General features: G+C 31.9%; 1 protein-coding gene across 3 annotated transcripts; it reads left to right on the forward strand.

The window, feature by feature from the left end:
- On the forward strand, positions 1-20,023 carry LOC111704465 (venom carboxylesterase-6). Of its 3 annotated transcripts, XM_023476704.1 has the most exons (21): positions 1-109; positions 768-807; positions 2,825-2,925; positions 3,721-3,820; positions 4,214-4,305; positions 5,226-5,263; positions 5,563-5,666; positions 6,685-6,816; positions 7,378-7,486; positions 8,394-8,451; positions 9,049-9,124; positions 10,417-10,521; positions 11,003-11,088; positions 11,566-11,672; positions 13,349-13,467; positions 14,646-14,689; positions 14,917-14,974; positions 15,940-16,052; positions 17,450-17,535; positions 19,486-19,584; positions 19,850-20,023. In XM_023476704.1, exons 2-21 carry the CDS (start codon positions 792-794, stop codon positions 19,944-19,946), a joined length of 1,740 nt encoding a protein of 579 aa, XP_023332472.1. In that variant the 5' UTR covers positions 1-109; positions 768-791; the 3' UTR covers positions 19,947-20,023. The 3 variants fall into 3 exon arrangements, with proteins under 3 accessions (XP_023332472.1, XP_023332473.1, XP_023332474.1); XM_023476705.1 differs by lacking the exons at positions 1-109; positions 768-807; positions 2,825-2,925; positions 3,721-3,820; positions 4,214-4,305 and adding an exon at positions 4,393-4,430; XM_023476706.1 differs by lacking the exons at positions 1-109; positions 768-807; positions 2,825-2,925; ... (2 more) ...; positions 5,226-5,263; positions 5,563-5,666 and adding an exon at positions 5,819-5,867.
- The last annotated feature ends 839 nt before the right edge of the window (positions 20,024-20,862 follow it).

A 20,862-nucleotide genomic window follows, 5' to 3' on the forward strand; every position in this document is an offset into this window, starting at 1 on the left:
CGTTCTGTGAGAACCGAGATACATTCTACAAATTCTAGTACAGTACAGTACAGCACAGAACTGAGATACATTCTACAAATTCTAAAGAAATTTTCTTTCCTGCTTTTAGGTCAGAGTCTTATTTACACAACAAAGCTATGTATTTAATGATTTTTCAAGATTTAAAATCTTTAAAATTAGTTATTTAAAAGTATAGTTCATTAGGGTAAGGCCGATTAAAACTTCAAGTCTAGAAATGCTAAATAATTAATGCATAATTTTCATACTAAATTTTAACAAAAACAGTTTACTTAATATTCAGAGATTTTTATAAAAAAAACTGTTATCCCCGTATGTCTTAATCACACAAAAAAAAGAAAAAATGTTCACAAAAAAATTCTTTTGTAAAGTACAGTGATGAACAGAAAACTCTGAAAGAAGAAGACAAATTTTACAATTAGAACTTTAAAAATCGAATGAGCATGAGTCACTTAATTAGTGATTTTTAGTAAAAAATATTTGCTTTGTAACAGCATCAAATACACTTAAGTATTGCTGTAATGTAATTTTTCTATTCCATTGTTATCTAAACAACAAATAAAACTATATTATGATAATATTTATTTTTAATTTTTGTTTGTTTGTTTTAGAACATTTGTTAAACTAAAAACGCAAAATTTCTTTTTATTTTAATATCAATACCAAAGTTTAGAACAAACGACGACAAAAAAAATTGGCTTATAAAACTCTTTCACTTTATAAGTAGATATTTATTGATCTTAATTTAGCTTTGGGGATTGGAGGCGTTCATCATGTGGATTTTGTCAGGAAAATGGATGATGAAAAAAAACGGTTGATTTATTTGAAAACTAAAATAATTTACGAATATCATTTGAAAATATAAAATTATGTATTTCCGACAATTTCAAATTTTGCTTGAAAGAATTGCTTTCTTGCCATTTTTCTCTCAAATATATTACTCTCAAATATTTTTCTCTCAAATATATTACTCTCAAATATATTACTCTCAAATATTTTACTCTCAAATATATTACTCTCAAATATATTACTCTCAAATATATTACTCTCAAATATATTACTCTCAAATATAGCCAAATCTTTGAGGATTTTCAGAAATACTTTCCACACCTTTCTAGATACAGGGTGTTCCACGAAACATGGCAGTTGCAACTTGAAAGATGATTAGCGTCTCTGATCTTTTAGTTATTTGCAACATTCATCTGTTAACTTATTTTTACATGTCTGTTTCATGATACAATAATCACAAAGTTCCCCTAGTTTAATTTTAACATAAATCCAAAATGTGGTCTGCCTTTTTTTGTGCTTTTAATGTTAAGATTGATATTAATTTAATAAAAAAAAACAAGATTGTCGAAATCTGAACGAAATTATATAATGGTAAGAATATATTTTGAAAATCCAAGGACTAGAAGTAATTTGTCGATATCAATTTTAAAAAAGAATTTCATACGCAAAATATTTTTATTCCATTGTAGGAAATTTGTCTAAAAAGCACAACTATACCCTGCGTAATATTTAGCGTAGTTATACGCAAAATTTGTAATACTCTCCTGATAAAATAACAAAGGATAATGTTCGCACATCGATGCGTTTTATTGTGGCGTACGACAATATATTGCGAATAGGTTTTCCGATCGGAATTCCGTTGCACACAATTGCGCGGAATTGCGCGCAATGGTTGCTTCCGCTTGCGCCATTTCATTGCGCGCAATTGCGTTATAATTGCGAAAAAAGGAAGCAATTAAATATTCGCGGAATTGCGTTGAATTGCGAGAAATTGCGCGGAATTGCGTGCATCGAAATTGGTTTAATAACTATAAATCATTAATTTTAAATGTTATACTTACAAATCTATACAGCAGATACAAGAATGGAATTAAATATCTCTGTTGATTTAAAAATAATCGAGGCCATGGAGTGTCACTAGTTTCAATAGTTTTCAAATTTTAAAGTTTCTTGTGGTTAAGCTGCTAATTAACATTTTAATATGATACATTTTTCATTTGTTCACATTGGATGAACATTAAAATGGAAATTTTTTTTGGTTAAAATTGTAAGGTTCGTTTTATCAAAATTAGATATTTTGCTACAGTGAGAACCAGAAAACTATGGAACAGAAAGACAACATCACAGTGTATTTAATATTATAGTTACAAGTCGAACAAAATTACTTAGTAACTTATTAAATCACGTATCCAGTTACATGGGTCTGCTTGAGTATAAACTGTCGTCTTCCTATGCCAGGTTTTCTGGTTATCATGCTGCACATGAAAATTATAAAACAAAAGATTAAGTTTAATTCAATTTTCTTAGCATTTGAGATTGAAATATTAGTGAAGTTCAGTTTATTGTTGCCTTCCAAGGTTTAAATTGAATATTTTGTTGTTGAAAGGAATTGCGCAATAATTAATTGCATTTCTTGCGTGCCATATGGTTTAAATTGAATTTTATAAAAAAATTGAAACACAACGCAAGAAATTTGGACGGAATTGCGCGCTATAGCGCGCAATTAAATTCACCTGCGCGCAAGGGCTCGCAATTGCGCGCAAGTAAAATTCAATTGCGTTGGAAACCCTAATTGCGAATGAAAACTCTACTTTTAAAATGAAGGTTAGGAACGAATGCGGCAAATAATTTCAAATATCAAAGACGACTTTAAAGAAATTCTCGAAAGTCATATTTCGTGGGTCACCCTGTATAATTAAGAACTCAATTATATGATTTCAAATTGAATCCAATTGTATCTTAGTTTCTTAAGTTTCATAAATAAAGTCATCATTCACAAATCCTCCATGAGGTGTAGGCCTAATGTCGTTGGTTTGTTTAAAGCTTGTTGCGGGACAAGAAGGACCAATTGTGGAAACAGCTGACGGTGCAGTCCTCGGTAGGACGCGGATATCTCAGGTAAATCCAATATAGAAACCAAATTTGAAACTAATCAATTTTAAAAGCAAAAAGAAAAAATATCTCATATATTCTTGACAAGATAAAAATTATTCTTGATAAGAAAAATTAATGGTGGGTCACTTGATGCAAAACTGTTTAACAATCACAAATCAAGTGAGATCAAGGGGACTTATCGCGAAAAATTAAAAGAGGGTATAGGCTTACGTCGAAAAGCATTCGATGGTGATTTCTACTGATTTCAACTCTATCTATTGCAGATGTTACAACCATAAAAGTTTTATATTTTCGACGCATTCGTATAATATTCTTTATTTTATATGATCCGAGAGTAACTTTTGAATACATTCATTCCTGTTTGGAGTTTTTTTTATAATGAAGACGACATTTCATATTTTCCAGGAATGTTCGAAAATCCAGCGCCATCCGTGAAAACAAGTTATAAGCGAAATATTAATTTAAAAATCAATGATCATAGGCTGTAATATCTGAATGATTTGTTTGAAATTAAATTGATTTTTTACGATCCAAGTCGAATATTGAATTTTTCTGAATTTGTATGATGAACGCTATAGTTCTTCGGGAGTAGTCGTTTATAACAATTTTCTCAACATATAAACGCAACAGATAGAAGTAAGATTAGCAGTAATCCCCATCCAATGTTTCCTGATCCCCTCTCATTTTTAGCGAACACTCCCTTTAATGAAGACCTTAAATGTAGAAAATAAGTCCTAATAAATTCTGTACAGTCGTCTTTGAAGTCCCATTCTTAATGGTATAACTGTATATTCCCAGATGGGAAACGAATACTCTTCGTTTGAAAGAATTCCTTTTGCTTCTCCTCCAATTGGAACTCTTCGGTTTGGTTCTCCTCAACCAAATAAACCATGGGAAGGTAAAATTTAATTATTTTATGAACAATTAAAACTGACAGAGCTTATTAAAAAACCTTGTTGCCAGAAAATTTTATTCATTGTTTCCTTATTTGCATAAAAAAATTGTTTTCTTTTGATATTTTATACTTTTTCTTTTACATATATTTCAGATTTTTTTTCTTCAAATTTTCCTCTGATTTCTAACATTTTCTAGTTTTTAAAAATATTTTTAAAGAAACTGAGTTTTGTGACAAATTCTGGTTTTCCAATCCATTTATCTTTGAAACCTAAAGTCTTGGACATTTGATATTTAAACTTTAAATTCTGTTAGATCAAATGATCTAAAAAACTGCAAATATATGTGATATTATAAGATTTAAGTTTTTGGAAAAAACACAATTTCTTTATTGAAGGTATTCTTGATGGTTCTGTGAGTAGTACAACTAAGTGTATACAGTATGGATATATTTCGGATGGAGAGGGCAATAAAGTTTCAGGATCAGAGGTAAAAAAAAGTTTAAGGATCAGAGGTAAAATAAAGTTTTAGGATCAGAGGTAAAATATAGTTTCAGGATCAGAGGTAAAATATAGTTTCAGGATCAGAGGTAAAATAAAGTTTCAGGATCAGAGGTAAAATAAAGTTAAAGAATTAGAGTAAAATAAAATAGAAATTATAGAAATATCTTTTCGTAAATGAACACTTTTTTCTTTTAAAAAGTTTTTAACAATTAATTTTTAACGTTTTTATAAAAGATTAATACAAATTTGAAAAAAATGATTTTAATAGAATTGTATGATTTAACAGTTAAGACATGGTTTATTGTTCAATGTTTCTTCTTTAAAGATATCTATCTCTTTTAAAACGTTGTAACCCAATGTCGTAGATATGTTAAACTAATGTTAGTTCAAATTATCTAAGTTTAAAATATCAAAGCTATATGTATTAGAAAATTAGAATCGGTTTCTTTACATAGTTTATTTCATATTTCATTTTATATTTTTCTATTTTTATTTAACTACAAAGCACGAGATAATACAGATAAAAAATCACAATTTACTATGTAGTTTGGACCCGCCTAACCAGAGTTGTTTTTTTTGATTTTGTGTATAGAATATTATATACAGTGAAACCCTTAATAACGAATACATCGAAAGAATTCATCAAATGTCGTCTTGACAGTTTTTCAATGAGTTTTATACTATATTACGTAAATTTCAGTATTTGCGAAAATAGATAAATAGCCATGAATATGCGGGAACAGTTTTAAAGGGCTCCATATAATTATTTAACTAAAAACTAAATATCTGCAACATTCCGTTATCAGAAAGTGAAGAATACGACATTTGATGAATTCTTTCGATGTATTCGCTATTAAGGGTTTCACTGTAGTTTTCAGATAATTTTATAAAAGAAATTTTTTTCAGGATTGCCTTTATTTGAACGTTTACGCTCCAAAACAGATGTAAGTAATTTCTACAATACAGAGGTCGGTCTTTACTTTCAATGACAACTTTCTGTTCAAGATTTTATTTCTGACGAGCNGGGGGGGGGGGGAGGAGCCTGCTAAGTAGTTACCAATCCCTTACTCAGCAATTATACAACATAGAAACGTCTTTTTAGTATCAAATAAGTTCTGCATTTTTTCTCATATAATACTTTACTCTCAGCTCAACTACCATGTCTAGCCAGTCTCTCCCTTTAATGTAAGGATTAGAAAATATGCCATGGTCCATGACACAGGCCAGGGAACATTTTTTTCAGAAGCAAAGAGCCTAAAGCAGTGATGATGTGGATCTATGGAGGCTCGTTAACTGCAGGGAGTAATCAGTTTAATGAATATGGATCAATCAGATGGATGGATCAAGGTCAGTTTAATGAATATGGATCAATCAGATGGATGGATCAAGGTTAGTTTAATGAATATGGATCAATCAGATATATGGATTAAGGTTAGTTTAATGAATATGGATCAATCAGATGGATGGATCAAGGTTAGTTTAATGAATATGGATGGATGGATCAAGGTTAGTTTAATGAATATGGATCTATCAGATGGATGGATCAAGGTTAGTTTAATGAATATGGATCAATTAGATAGATGGACCATGGTTAGTTTAATTAATTTGGATAATTCAAATGGATGGATCAAAGTTAACTTCAACATTATTATTAGGGTAGGCATAACTTTTGGTTTGCTATTGAAAATTGAAAGTGAAACTAGTTTTGCTTCTATTACATTATTATTTATGCTAAATTTTTTCTCTTCCAGAAGACTTTACCCAAGATTATTTATCCAATATTATACCAATAACTTTTAAGTTTTGGTTTTTGGCCAAGTTATAAATGGAAATGGGCGCCTTTGAACTTTCATCGTTCGTTAACGACCCATTTCATTCATTTTTTTTCAGTCATTCAGTTAAAATTTGAATTCGTTCATTTTTTAGAATTTTCGTTCATTTTCCATTTATGTATTTTTTTCGTTTCATAACAATCGTTTAGTTAAGTCATTTGTTCGGTAAAATCCCTTGTTCAATTTTCATTAAGTAAAAACTATCTTAGTTGTTACAAATTTTGTTCGAAAAACTTGTTCGTTCATTAAAAAAAACCTTATTTGATAAAATCTATATAAAAAAGAAAAAACACAGCATGCAAATCAGAGTTGTACAATGATAAGACAAGCCAGTCAGATACGGCAAAATAATTTGTTAAATGCCGTACTTTTATTGAGATACTGAAATATAGGAAATCTTGTAGCGAATTCAATCCCGTGCAGTACAGTACAATGATAGAGTCGTACCGGTACAAATTTAGTAGAGTTTTCACAATCTCTGACACTCTTAGATGGTAGTGATACAGTTACATAATCTGTTCTTCTATTTTCAGATGTTATTCTTGTTGTGCCGAACTATCGGCTAGGACCGTTTGGATTTACCTCTCTAGGGATTGATGATGCTCCGGGGAACCAGGGGTTCCTTGATCTAGTTCAAGCACTCCGCTGGATCAATACAAATATAGGTCATTAAAAATCCTTGATAAACGTTATTTCAACTGACTCTCCGTGCAAAGATTGCTATGTCCAATTCACAACTGTACCCCATGTCTGATCAGGTTTGAAGTAGATATATATCAAAGCTTAGAATTTAAAAACTGATTATTTTCATATTTTTTCTACAAAAGTGACTTGTACATTTTTACTACATTCGAATTATCTGAATTTAATCCTCTTAAGCCTAGAAAAACGACAATATCTTCACACTATTGGACAGGTAAAGGTCTCAAGGATACCGGGAATTATGCATTGCAATCTTTGTATGAATGGTCACTTGAACGCCAAAAAGTCCATTTTTAAAAAGAAGAGTTTGTATCTTTTGGTTGGTAAATCCTTTCAGCATTCAGGCACTAATCCGTAGATATTGTAGTTCAACAGATTAAGTGGTTGATAAAAATATATTCTTTTTGAATCCTGATTATGTAGATAACATTTCTTCAACTCCATGTTTAAAGGGCACTGTTGTAAATACTCGATGCCATTTCATTCAATGGATAACTTTGATTTACATTTACAATCCCTTTAAGAGTTTTTCGGTGGTGACCCTGGCAGAGTTACAATCTTCGGAGAGTCTTCAGGCAGCTGGGCTGTTTCATATTTGGCTATAAGTCCTCTGGCAAATGGCCTCTTTCAGAGGTAATGGACTTCAAACATTTGATCAGTGTACTAGAGATGTCAACGTTTTGCTTTTTTCTAATTTCAGCTTTCGTTACGATAGTGTTCATCAAAAGTATAAAACGTTGAAACGCACGTTACACATTTTGAAATTTTATGAGTAACGTTACGTAATGAATTTTCTGCACTTGAATACCTTATACAACTTTAAACTTTAAACTTTAGTAACAGGGGTGTAAGAGGGGGGGGGGCGGGATGCACGCCCCCCCTTTGCGTGCCCCTCCCTATGGGGGGGCACTCACCCAAACTAAAAGATTAAGAAAAGAAATAAATTATATTTTGATTCACTAACTATGCGATAAATACGTAATACGATAATAAATTTAGTATTCAGAGATTAGTATTCAGAGAAAAGGTATGAAATTTGATTTAGAATACATTTTTTTTTAAATGTTAAACATTACACTATTGAAATTTATACTATGCATAGAAAACTTTCGTTTCCTGATTATTAAAATAATAACCCATTTCTGAAACATTGAACTTTTCATTATACTACCAGGGAAAACGTGTCAAAACGTTTTCATAAACTGGAATGCATTTTTCAGTTATACCACGTTACACTTTTTATAACTTGAACTTTGAAATAAAAAACCTTCTATTACAATATTCAATCAAGTGTACATTCAATACATTGTACAGTGTTTACAACTTTTCTTTAGAAATAAATTAATTGTAATAATATATGTTTAATGTTTGTATCTCATTAAAAAAGTAAAAAGCAAAAAAATATTTTTAAAAAATTGCAGATATGGTCCTAAGAGACAGATTTAGAAAAAAATTTCAAATTTATGAAAAGTCCTTTTAATTAGATATTCCAAACAAAATTACACAAAATATAAGAACTATAATTTGAATTTTTCTTTAGAGGAATTATGCAAAGTGGCGGATTGTTTAATCCGTTTTGGACTTGGAGAACACAGGAGGTATTCTATTTTTCAGATAATTTTATAAAAGAAATTTTTTTCAGGATTGCCTTTATTTGAACGTTTACGCTCCAAAACAGATGTAAGTAATTTCTACAATACAGAGGTCGGTCTTTACTTTCAATGACAACTTTCTGTTCAAGATTTTATTTCTGACGAGCTTTAATTCACAGAGACAGTTATAAACAAACCCAAATTGTTAATTTGAAATAGTCATGTCCGATTCACAACTGTAACCCTCCAAGGAGCATGGCATATAAGGGAGAGGAAATCGACCCGTCCTCAAAAAAAATGGTTTTTTGACCATAGATCAACCAATTTTCACAGTTTCAAAAAAACCAACAACTGTGCAATATTCAGTGGTTAGAGGTTTAACCTTAGACACTCATATCACCCTGTTTTGAAAAAAATAAAAAAAAATGGGCCTCCTGTCGTCATTGTTGATTTTTAAAAGTGCTTGCGCTGACCCATTTTTTCAAATCCAAAATATTTCATAATGTTTTTTCGTAAGTTTAATTAAACAATTTTCGCTGCGTGTTGGTAATTTTTGTAAAATTTTTTACATTGTCCAGGCTTATTCAAATGATCTCTGTGCAGGATGCAATCCAACTGGGTGGATTTCTGGCAGAAAACCTGGGCTGTTCTAAAGATGGAAATACTGATCAGATGCTAGGTACAGGGGGACCCACAAAAGATGAGACATCAGAGACGACTATACGTAATTGTATATTGTGTTCTATTTTGTACTTACTGTTCTCTGCAGCTGAAAGCTTGTTTCTCTCTTTTCCTATCATTTAAAGGGACCGTTCACTTATTTGGGTAATTTCAGGGTAAACTAAACAGCCTATTCGCTGTTGATTAGTAATAGTCTTACTTTTCAAAAACGACTGTGGCCGGAGAAAAAGTTGATTTTTCGTTCAGAATTCGAGCGCAAAGGGACGGTCCCTTTCTATAGACACTAATTGATGTTTTTTTTCAGCATGTTGTGAATCAAAATAAATTTCGAATATAAAATTAAACTGTAGTATCTAATCGTTAATTGTAAATGTCATTATTTTTAATTTTTATTTGTTTTTTAAATTTCTATTTCTAAAATAACACTATTTTATCGCATTCAAAATTGTGTATTGCCTGTGTAAAAAGCTGAATTGGACGCGGCATGACAAATGAAAAGTTGTGCACATACGGGAAAAAATATACAAAATCTACGAACCAAAATACGATTAATGATTAATTGATTGTCGTAGAGACGTCGTCTTTGTAAACACATTTTAAATGTTTTAATACGAAAAACGCAAATTTCTTGCTAACCCCAATATCAAAAGTTTTAAGATTTTTGTACATAATAACGAACACATAATGACATTAAAATATAATAAATTTAATGTTATTGGGCTGCTGTTACTGAAAAAACATCAAATAGTGTCTATAGAGAGGGACCGTCCCTTTCCGCTTAAATTCTAGACGAAAAATCGGCTTTTTCTCCGGCCACAGTTGTCTTTGAAAAGTAAGACTATTACCAATCAAGAGCGAATAGGCTGTTTAGTTTACCCTGAAATTACCCAAATAAGTGAACGGTCCCTTTAATAAGCCATTGAAAGGGTCTAATCAAGGAAAAGAAGACTTAATTTAACATTGGAATCATCTTACCTTTAGGTCGTTTTTATAGTCTTTGTAGGTAGACATATACAATAGAAATAGTTCCTTAGGTAGATTTATCATCATTACAATTAAACTTAATACCAACCTTAACCACCATTAGATAGAAATCAGCTATTTGACCATTTTATAAAATTCAAGAAAAAAGTTGCTAAAAAATTTGAAGATCCTACGGGTTACCCTCAAAGAATGAGACTTCAGAAGCTATATATCTAGATTTAGAGAAATATTTGTCGAAGCCTGGATCGATATTCCTGTGATATATAATGTGCATATTCGTGTGATATATAATGTGCATATTTCCAGAATGTCTGCAGGAGGTATCTGTAGATGCACTGGAAGATTCGATAAACTGGGGAACTGAGGAAACCTATGGAATTCAGAAGATACTAAGACCAACAGGAATCATTGGCAAGTTTTTTCTTATCAATTGTGGCATGGACCCACCTTTATATAGTTATATGGTTATGGTTATATGGCTACAAAACTGATTAATTACCCAAGGACAAATTTCAGATTACTCTACACCAGAGAAAGATTTGCAAAGATTTTGAACTTGAGAAATACTTTCGTTCCGATTCACAGCAATGCCCTTTAATCGTTCTTCTGAGTGAAAATATAGAATATATCGTCCTTCTCGTAGATACCTTTAATAGTGTTGTATTCTGACAATTTTCTTCATTGTCATTGTATCATTATAATCCGTCTGTTTTATGGAGAAACCATATACATACATATATATGTATTTTACATATATAATACAATATATTTTCCATGAGAAAGAAAAACTTATCTCATACACATGATCTATGTTTAGATGGAAAGTTTTTGCCTGCTAATCCTGTAAACTTGATGGAGAGAGGGGAATATAATCATATTGATCTATGTTTAGATGGAAAGTTTTTGCCTGCTAATCCTGTAAACTTGATGGAAAGAGGGGAATATAATCATGTTGATCTAATGGTCGGCGTAACAAAGGTATATTTTTTTGGGAAGAGGAGGTTGATACCCTACCCACCCCTTAAAAAGGGGGTACAACAAATGCACATTCCTCCCATACTATTTTAGTTTTTTTATTCATGTATTTATCTCCTTTGCTTTTTAATAAACATCGAAACAGCAATTTTTTGGCTGATATTTGTCTCATGCAGGAATTGAGTCTTTGCCACAAACCCTGATTTACAAAATCCAATATCTTTAAACCCCAATGTCGTAAATCTAAGATATCTCAAACTATTAATTCTGTAAGATCAAATAATCTAAGTTTGAATTATCAAAGGTTGGGAAGATATAAGCATTAGAAAATTTGAGTTTGAAACAAAGACTGAAATCTTTTTTGGCTAATTTTTTCTCTTAAATTGATTTACATTCAAGAATAGTGCTCAGAAAACATTTTAAGAAAATTTATAAGAATTTATTCTTTTAACCATTTCCAACTGAACTGAATATTAACAGGATGAAGGGTTGCTTCAGATGTACCAACTAGAACTGAATCCTGAATTGTATGTTGTTGCCAGTATTTTCTGGAATTCAATATTCGGCCCGATGTTCCTTTTTGGAAGGTACAGACTACAGACAAAGAGTATAGTCAAGTATAAGATAGAATTAAATCGAAAAAAGTGTTGAACCGCCATTTTGTTGTACTGTTAACATACTACAGGTGTACTTCATACATTTGTACTATCCTTTTGGGCCCTGGAACATCTTTTTGTACAACAAACTTTATTAAAAATTTTCTCTAAATCAATTCTCTGAAAACCTGTCAAGCATTCCCGAGTTCATTTCAGCATAGACTTTATAAGAAGAAGAAATTATAAAGGATCATATTGTATTATTGTGATGCATACTGTACATAATTTGTGAACATTTACATGAATTGTACACTTTGAACTCCTTTTCAAGCTAAAAGGTACTGAACAAATTCATACCTACGGATTTTCTTATTTCCCTTCTATTCTAATCTATGTTCTGTGGGTACAGGGTTACCCACAGAAAATGAGACGTTAATGAAGACCTAAAATTATAATTACACAGCTATCCGAATTTTGAATTTGGTCTGATGCCTCAAGGTAATAAGGCAAGGAAAGTTAATTGTTGTTGCGAATTCTCTGCGTACATATTGAAGCCAGTTCTAACTGGGCTGTGTTTGTAAACAAGAATAGATGCAGCAGAGTTTCTCTAGTATCCGAGGAGGATAAAAGCTTCTAATTTTGATAACTTTGATAATTCACATAATAGTTTCCTATGACCAGAATATTTCATTGATTTTTTATGTGAAAGTTTGATTCAATGTCAGGCTGTGACATCCGTCTTGTGTTTACTGTACCGCCCAGAGACAGTACACTGCAGTAGAAACAATACGTACACCTCTGAAATATTATATTATAATTCTTTGTTTTTCCTTGACTATCATTAGAATATCCTTTCTAGTCGATGATTCATTTGGTATACTGTCTTTGCCTTTAATAGTGTGTGTGTGTGTACTGTACTCTACAACTTCCTTTCGTGGCTTAAAAGTTGGCCCTTTACTTGAAAAGAGCTTGGTAACCCTGTATTTACTCAAAATTCATTTATTCAATCAAAGGAATCCATTTCTAAGTTAAAACTTTCCAACTTGATGCTCGGAAACTGCACCCTATGCACATAGTTTGATTGTCTGTCTGTTTGCCCGTTTGTGTCTAAGCAACGTCAAAATGGCCCGACCGATGGCAGCCAAATGTCGTATGGTAACCCATGCATGACCCCGGGGGAATTTCATAGACCAATAATTGAACATTTAAAGCTTCAATAAAAAAAGATTTTTTTTAATGTGCCTATTTATTTAAAAATCACTATAAAAATAGCAATTAAGATGCTGTTATACCTATGATATTACTTTGAAGGATATGGTTAATTACATAATATTATATTGTTTAAAGGTTTGGTAACTATGATATTACTGAAGAGGAAATGGTTAATTACAGAATATTATATTGTTTAAAGGTTTGGTAACTATGATATTACTGAAGAGGATATGATTAATTACAGAATATTATATTGTTTAAAGGTTTGGTAACTATGAAATTGCTATGAAGGATATAATTAATTAAAGAATATTATATTGTTTAAAGGTTTGGTAACTATGAAATTACTGAAGAGGATATGATTAATTACAGAATATTATATTGTTTAAAGGTTTGGTAGCTATGATATTACTGAGGAGGATATGGTTAATTACATAATATTATATTGTTTAAAGGTTTGGTAACTATGATATTACTGAGGAGGATAAGGAGATGACCAATTTAATTACAAAATATTATCTGGGTGAACCTGGAGCTGCAAATATTAATCAACAACACTTTCAAAATATGACAGGTCATACAGGGTGTCCCAATAACGATGGGAATTCAGTGACGAATTCGATATCGTCTTTTAAATAATTCTTTGATTTAGTATAGTAATACCTACTGAGAAAGCTGTAATCTGTAAAAGTTCCGTCTGCTACGATCACATTTTGTTTGTTTATGTTTTGACTGCATACGGTTGTACTTAGTAAAATAAGAAAATTGCAGTATACAAATTGCAGTATACCGTTCATCTTGCAGAGACATTATAGACACATTTTTACACATCTTTTACCCTTTTCATAAAATAAACTCTAGCAGACATAATATATTATGGGTTTTGAAATTAGTCATTACATTGCTAATTCATAACACAGACGATATCCATTTTGTCACTTAATTCCGATGTTATTTGGGACACCCTGTACAGTTTAACCCAGAACTTCGGAGCCCTCAAAATAATTTATGAAATGTCGTCTTCTTAATGGCTGTTTATCTATTTTTACAATTACTGAAAATTAGGTTTAATACAGGGTGTCCCACATCATATTAGACCGAGAACGGGTCTAAATTACGATTTTCGGGACTAATCAGAAAATTTAATTAGAATGAATCATTTGGAAAAATAATATAAGGCTTATATAAGAATTTTCTTGTGAAAAATGAAAAGTTTTTCTAGTTATAAGGATTTATTTTGGTGTTAAAGATTGGAGATAATCTAATTTGATATGGGACGCTCTGTAGTATAAAACACAATTCATAGATTCTTTCTATGTCTCTGAAGCTTTGGGTTAAACTGTAGAATACTCCCTAACCAAATGGGGTGTCTATGAAAATGAAGGGTATATTGTTTTTTTTTGGAGTCTTTAAAAAACGTTTAAACATAACTTTTCTTTATTAAATGGGATTCTTCTTATTTTTATTTCTTACAATTAAAAGTATTTCAATTAAAAATCAACAAAATTAATTCAAGATTCTGGGATTGCAATATTGTCTTTGTGACTTTTTGACGCATTTCGATTAGATTTTTTAAAACGAAGTCTCTGAAAATATAAAATTTTTTGAAGTGTTTTGAAAACTATCTAAAATAACTCTTTATTAAAATTATATTTCAATACTTTCCATGTTTCTTTCAAATAAATAGTTCCAATTTAAAAATTTTAAAAAATTAATTATGACTGATTAAATTTTTAAGTTTTATTTTATTAGATATGATTTCTGATGCTTATATCTGGTACGGATCACATAAGCAGGTTGTATGCAAAAGTAGTTAAAAAAAGGCATAAATTAGGAACTTAAGCCTGTTCTTCAACACTTGAGTGAAAAAAGTGCATTTCCAAGTGTCATGTTTAGGCATTTAAATACAAAAATTAAAATTAAACATTTTTTATCAAAAAAGAATAGCCTAGAAATTCTAGAAAATCTAAAATGTTTAAAAAGTTTAAAAAAACATTTCAAATTAAATAATATAAACATTTAGGCTGAATGGGCTGCAGCCCATGGCGATAATGTTTACAAATATATGTTTACATTTAAAGGTATTTATCTTGTATATTTTTATATAAATTATATCCCAATAAAAATAGAAATTAACCCTAAACAGGCTGGGGGGGGGGGGGTGTTGACGCCCCCCCTCCATCTAGGTTTTTGTCCTAAAACTCTCATTTTTGATACTATCAACGTGAAATTTTGTGACTTTTATTGAATAGAAGTTTAAAGGATTTTAGAAAATATATTTTTGAATGCATAGGGTACAGCTGGCGGTAAAGAGTCCGATCTGTGTTGAAATAAGTTCTAAAATAGTCTATATTTTTTGTGTGACTAAAGCTACAGATCTTAAAATTGTATTTTTGAAAAACCTTTGAAAAATTGATGTAGAAACATGTGTCACACTGATATTTGTTAAAAAGAAAAAAATATTTTTTACATTTTTTTACCATTCTTTTTGGCATTTTTTCAACCCTCCCTAGCACCCAAATTTAATTGAAGTTATCGCTCTAATCTTTTTTACTATGAGCTGACCTTGAAAAATTGGGCTATGAACATGCATTTGAACCCTATACCTATTATCTAAGGCCTTTTTCTATGGGGGGGGGGACTCCCCCCTGCATAGATTCAGACCCCCCATCCTTTATAGGGTTAAGTGACGACTCGTTAATCTTCTTTGTTCAACGCAGTATTATTTAATAAACACATTTAACACCATAAACTATTAGTTTCAGGATTTCCTTCATAGATATTCAGAAGGTGAATTGGGCGCACATTTATCTATTTTGGCAATGTGTAGGGTTATTCATGCAAATATTTTTTATTTAACCAATTTGGGCTTATTTATGAACATATGAGTTTATTTAGCAGACACCTTGGACTAATTTAGGCACATATGGGCTTATTTAGCAGACAACTTGGACTAATTTAGGCACATATGGGCTTATTTAGCAGACAGTTTGGACTAATTTAGGCACATATGGGCTTATTTAGCAGACAATTTGGACTAATTTAGGCACATATGGGTTTGCTGACGCATTTGGACTTGATAACTCAAAGTACGGAGTGTGTCATGCAGATGAATTGTATTATTTCTGGAAACCATACTGGAAAAAAGCTGCAATTCAGGTACTGGTTAGATTTCACTTAACAAACATGGAAGCTGCAGAGAGACAATTTTCATACCATCTTTGATCTGGGATAGCTATATATGGTACAGTCAACTTCACATATAAGAATACATAGCAAGAGCGCATGAAATGTCGTCTTGAAATTTATTTAAAAGTGTATGACAGCTGTAATGCTTGATCATTGGTCTGCACAAAAAGAAAGCTGCTAAGATTTTCGCAGCTTCAAAGTGTTTTATACGATTTACAATAAGTTTTTTGACAATTCTTAAGAAACTGTTTTTTTATTCAAGGTAAATTAATAGCCCTGAAATAGTAAGGACAGCAATTGATATATTGAACTCGTTTTTCCGCGGCATTTGATCTTAAATATGTTGAGAATACGACATTATAAAAAAACTCTTGCTATGTATTCAGATATCTGGGATTCACTGTATCAAAAAAGATAAGATAAGATAAGATATATTTTATTGCTAAAAATACACATACAAGTTATAATGTTACAGGCAAAAAATCTGCAACTATTTTTATATTGTTTACTATATTTATGTAATTCTAGCAATAAGCTGTAATAATAGTAATAAGCTGTCATGAAATGGGTTTACCTATGGAATCTTCTATACTCCACTTCTGACCTACGCCAAATCCGCTATACAACACATCCGATCTACTAGCACGTGGTTTTACAGATGCTAGATAGACTTGTGGCCGCGGCGCCTGACCCCCTAGCCTGTCCTAGCCTGTCCTAGCCCTTGCGCTCGGCACCCTAGCCTGTCTTAGCCACAGCGCTCGGGCCAGAAATTGTCTTAACCTAACTTAACCCTTAAATAATACAAAAATAAACAGCTGGCGTAGGTCCGATATTGAAGTAGGTCGGAAAGTTGGTAGGTTAGAAGTTCAGTAGGGGGGATGTTGCGTATAGACGATGAAACTTTTCTCGAAAGTTATTTGATAAGAATTTAGAAGGGACTTGGTTTTAATCGAGAACTTTCTTATCCATAATTATAGATGGGACCTTTTTTTTGGGTCTGCATTAATACTTCATTTGTTAAAGTTATTCAATTCAATTTAAAAATTGGTTAAAAACGATATTTACTTCTTCTTTAAACATTTATAACAAGAAAACACTGACGACGACTTTTTGTAGTGATACTTAAACACTTAGACACTTATTTGATAACTAAATACATGAAATGTGCCTGTTTACACTACACTATTGCTGTTTCCCATGTTCATTGGAGTATTTAAAATCTTAACTTGAGTCGAAAAGTCGTCTTTATTACAGAGTTTTCTGGTTTTCACTGGAATATAAGGAGAGAAAGGGGTTTGCACATAATTTGATTTTTCTTAAAACTTCAACCTGACCCTGTTTTCTAATTTGTGAACAATCTCTTTAAGATGACTCCTGCAGAGGAGCTGGTGGCGGAAAGAATGTTGAACTCTTGGGCAAACTTTGCCAAATATGGAGATCCATCAATCCCAGGGTTCGTATATTTTTCCAGTTTATAGGGACGGGTCACGGAATACACAGTTTAAAGGGGCGGGTCACGGAATATCCAGTTCAAAGGGACGGGTCACGGAATATCCAGTTTAAAGGGACGGGTCACAGAATATACAGTTTAAAGGGGCGGGTCACGGAATATACAGTTTAAAGGGACGGATCACGGAATATCCAGTTGAAAGGGACGGGTCACGGAATATCCAGTTCAAAGGCACGGGTCACGGAATATCCAGTTTATAGGGGCGGGTCACGGAATATACAGTTTAAAGGGGCGGGAGTCTTTTTGGTGTATTTTTATGGTGAACAAAATAAGTCCAGGTGGGAGAGGGGGGGCAAAAAAAATTTTTAAAAAGCTATTAATATCTTTTCAAAAAAGGGGTTTTTAAGGGGGGGGACCAATGTTGCCAAGGGGGCCCTCGTACGCCCCTGGAATCAGGCATTGATATCTTTGCATGAATGGTCAGCTGAAACCACGCTTACAGTCCCTGTAAGTAGAAGCTAGAAAATCATATGTCGTCTTTCAGAGAAATAATTGGCTCTGCTGTTTTTTTAAAGAAGGATAATATCGTTTTGGAAAGCTTTAAAGTAAGGAAACATTTCTTGACGCATAAATTGTTATAGAATTTAATCATTGAAGATCAGATGCGATCTATAACTAGGAACAAAATTTGTAGTTTTAAGTTCTATTCTCAACGATTCTGTTCACAACGGTTCTATTCCCAACGGTTCTATTCCCAACGGTTCTATTCCCAACGGTTCTATTCCCAACGGTTCTATTCCCAACGGTTCTATTCCCAACGGTTCTATTCCCAACAGTTCTATTCCCAACGGTTTTTTTCTCTAAGTTTCTATTCTTTACGGTTCTATTCCCAAAGGTTCTATTCCCTACGGTTCTGTTCACAACTGTTCTCTTTCCAACGGTTCTATTCCTAACGGTTCTATTCCCAACGGTTCTATTCCCTACGGTTCTATTCCCAACGGTTCTGTTCACAACAGTTCTATTATCTACGGTTCTATTCCCAATGGTTCTATTCCTAACGGTTCTATTCCCTACGGTTCTATCCCCACGGTTCTGTTCACAACAGTTCTATTACCAACAGTTCTATTCCCAACGGTTCTATTCCCAACGGTTCTATTCCCAACGGTTCCATTCCCAATACCTTTATTCCCGTGAAAAAAAATTATTCAAAAAAAACAATAATAAATGAAATAAAATTTGGTATTCTCATTTTGGATTTTCAAATCTTACTACCGCCAATAACACGATAAAAAAAACTTTAAAATTGAAATTTTAATTCTAAGGCCCTCAAAGCCTCTCGTTTCAATGTGTTTACAATTTCTAATTTTGAAAATAAGGCATTTTACAATCTGAACAGTCTGAAAAAAATGTACAAAATCTAGCTCTCAAAGTTTTTAATACCAGTACTGTTTAAATTTGTACATAACATTTTCGCGAAAAATGAAGACATTTTATATAAACACTACCCCCCTAGCCCATCTTAGCTGCAGCGCTCAGCCAAGAAATTGTCTTAACTTAACCTAACCTAAAATAATATGACAGATATAATGCTCGGCCAGATATTGAGATTTCGGTTATGTGCTTTTTGTATTGTAAAGTTTGTAAATATTTTTCAATTATTTCATTTTACTACACAGTTTTACTGAATTGGGAAAATTGCTGTTGTTGACATTAGTGACTGGGAAAGTATGTGTATGTTGGGGGAGTTGTGGATGGGGAAATTGCTGTTGGGGAAGTTGTGGCTGGGGAAATTGCTGTTGGGGAAGTTGTGGCTGGGGAAATTGCTGTTGGGGAAGTTGTGGTTGGGGAAATTGCTGTTGGGGAAGTTGTGGTTGGGGAAATTGTGTCGGGGAAGTTGCGCTGGGGAAATGACCTAATGTAATACACAACGTTTACTTTACTTTCATTGTAAAGGAGTGATATAAACTGGAGTCCTTTAACTGCTGAGAACCAGGAGTACATGAATATTGGAGAGGAGTGGAAAATGGAGATATCTGAGGACTATGTCAACAGGTTAATCATATAAAACAACTAGTTAAAGTGCCCGGCATTGCCCTGAAAATTTTTTTTATTCGAATTAAAAAAAATTTGACTTCATCGAATTTAGTTTTAGTTTTACGTTGGGAGGTAGAATAAACAAAGCAAATATATATTTTAGAATGAGAGCTTGGGACAAAATCTATAAATATATATTTTAGAATGAGAGCTTGGGACGAATTCTATAAATATATATTTTAGAATGAGAGCTTGGGACGAAATCTATAAATATATATTTTAGAATGAGAGCTTGGGACGAAATCTATAAGTATCCAACCGGAAATACGCTTCCAACCATTCCACTTGGAGAACAAACTGGAGATAGAATTCTGAACTGAAACTCTGCTCAGAAAAATTCTCTACTCTATTTCATGTTGTTTATGAGGAATAGTTTAACTATTTAGTTTGAACAAGACAAAAAAATCAAATTAAGAGCTATAGGTCTGTGTACAGTACAGTACAGTACAGCACAGTACAGTACAGTACAGTACATGTGAATTGAACTATTTAAAATCATAACTTGACTGTTCCATAGTAGCTACAGGGTGTTCCACGAAACATGGCAGTTGGTGAATAATTTAAAATGTCCTAATATTAAAATTGATTTCAAAGTAAAATATATTTTAGTAAAAGATTTTATTGGACGAAAAAAAATGCAAAAAGTCTTTAATATATACTACTGTATAGTGAAGAAGACATTCCAAATTATTTACTAACTGTCATGCTTCTTAGGACACCATTTATTAAAAACGATCTTTGCGTCGTCCCTCAACTGTCATGTCTAAAAAAAACTATATAAAAACTAAACCATAAATAAACTTTGTATTTATTTCAAAACAAAATCAAATTTTCTTTTTTTTTAAAGAAAAACTTTTAATTGTATGTAATATAGACATTTTTTGGCTTGTTTACTTAGTAAAACTAGAAAATTACAGTATACAAACATCTTGCAAAGACATTATAGACACATCTTTGCAGCCATTTACCGTTTTCAAAAAAAAACATTTGCAAACATAATAATATTATGTCTTTTGAAATAAGGTATTGCAATGCTAATTCATAATAAAGACGATATCGAATTCTGAATTCCCATGTTTATTGGGACACCCTGTACTACATTTTTTTCAAATAAAAACTTTTAATTTGACATAATATAGAAATTTTTTTCCTCATCGGAATGGCTTGTTTAATTGTGTTTAAATGAAAATAAAAATTTAAAATCATCCCTGTAAATTATATTTAATCAATGCTTGT

The sequence above is a fragment of the Eurytemora carolleeae genome, unplaced genomic scaffold (genome assembly GCF_000591075.1).
Source record: "Eurytemora carolleeae unplaced genomic scaffold, Eaff_2.0 scaffold389, whole genome shotgun sequence".
Lineage (NCBI taxonomy): Eukaryota > Metazoa > Arthropoda > Copepoda > Calanoida > Temoridae > Eurytemora > Eurytemora carolleeae.

Coding starts and splice junctions, on each gene's coding strand:
- LOC111704465 (XM_023476704.1), top strand. Junction 5,264..5,562: donor GTTTACGCTCCAAAACAGAT/GTAAGTAATTTC, acceptor CATTTTTTTCAG/AAGCAAAGAGCCTAAAGCAG. Junction 17,536..19,485: donor GGAGATCCATCAATCCCAGG/GTTCGTATATTT, acceptor TTCATTGTAAAG/GAGTGATATAAACTGGAGTC.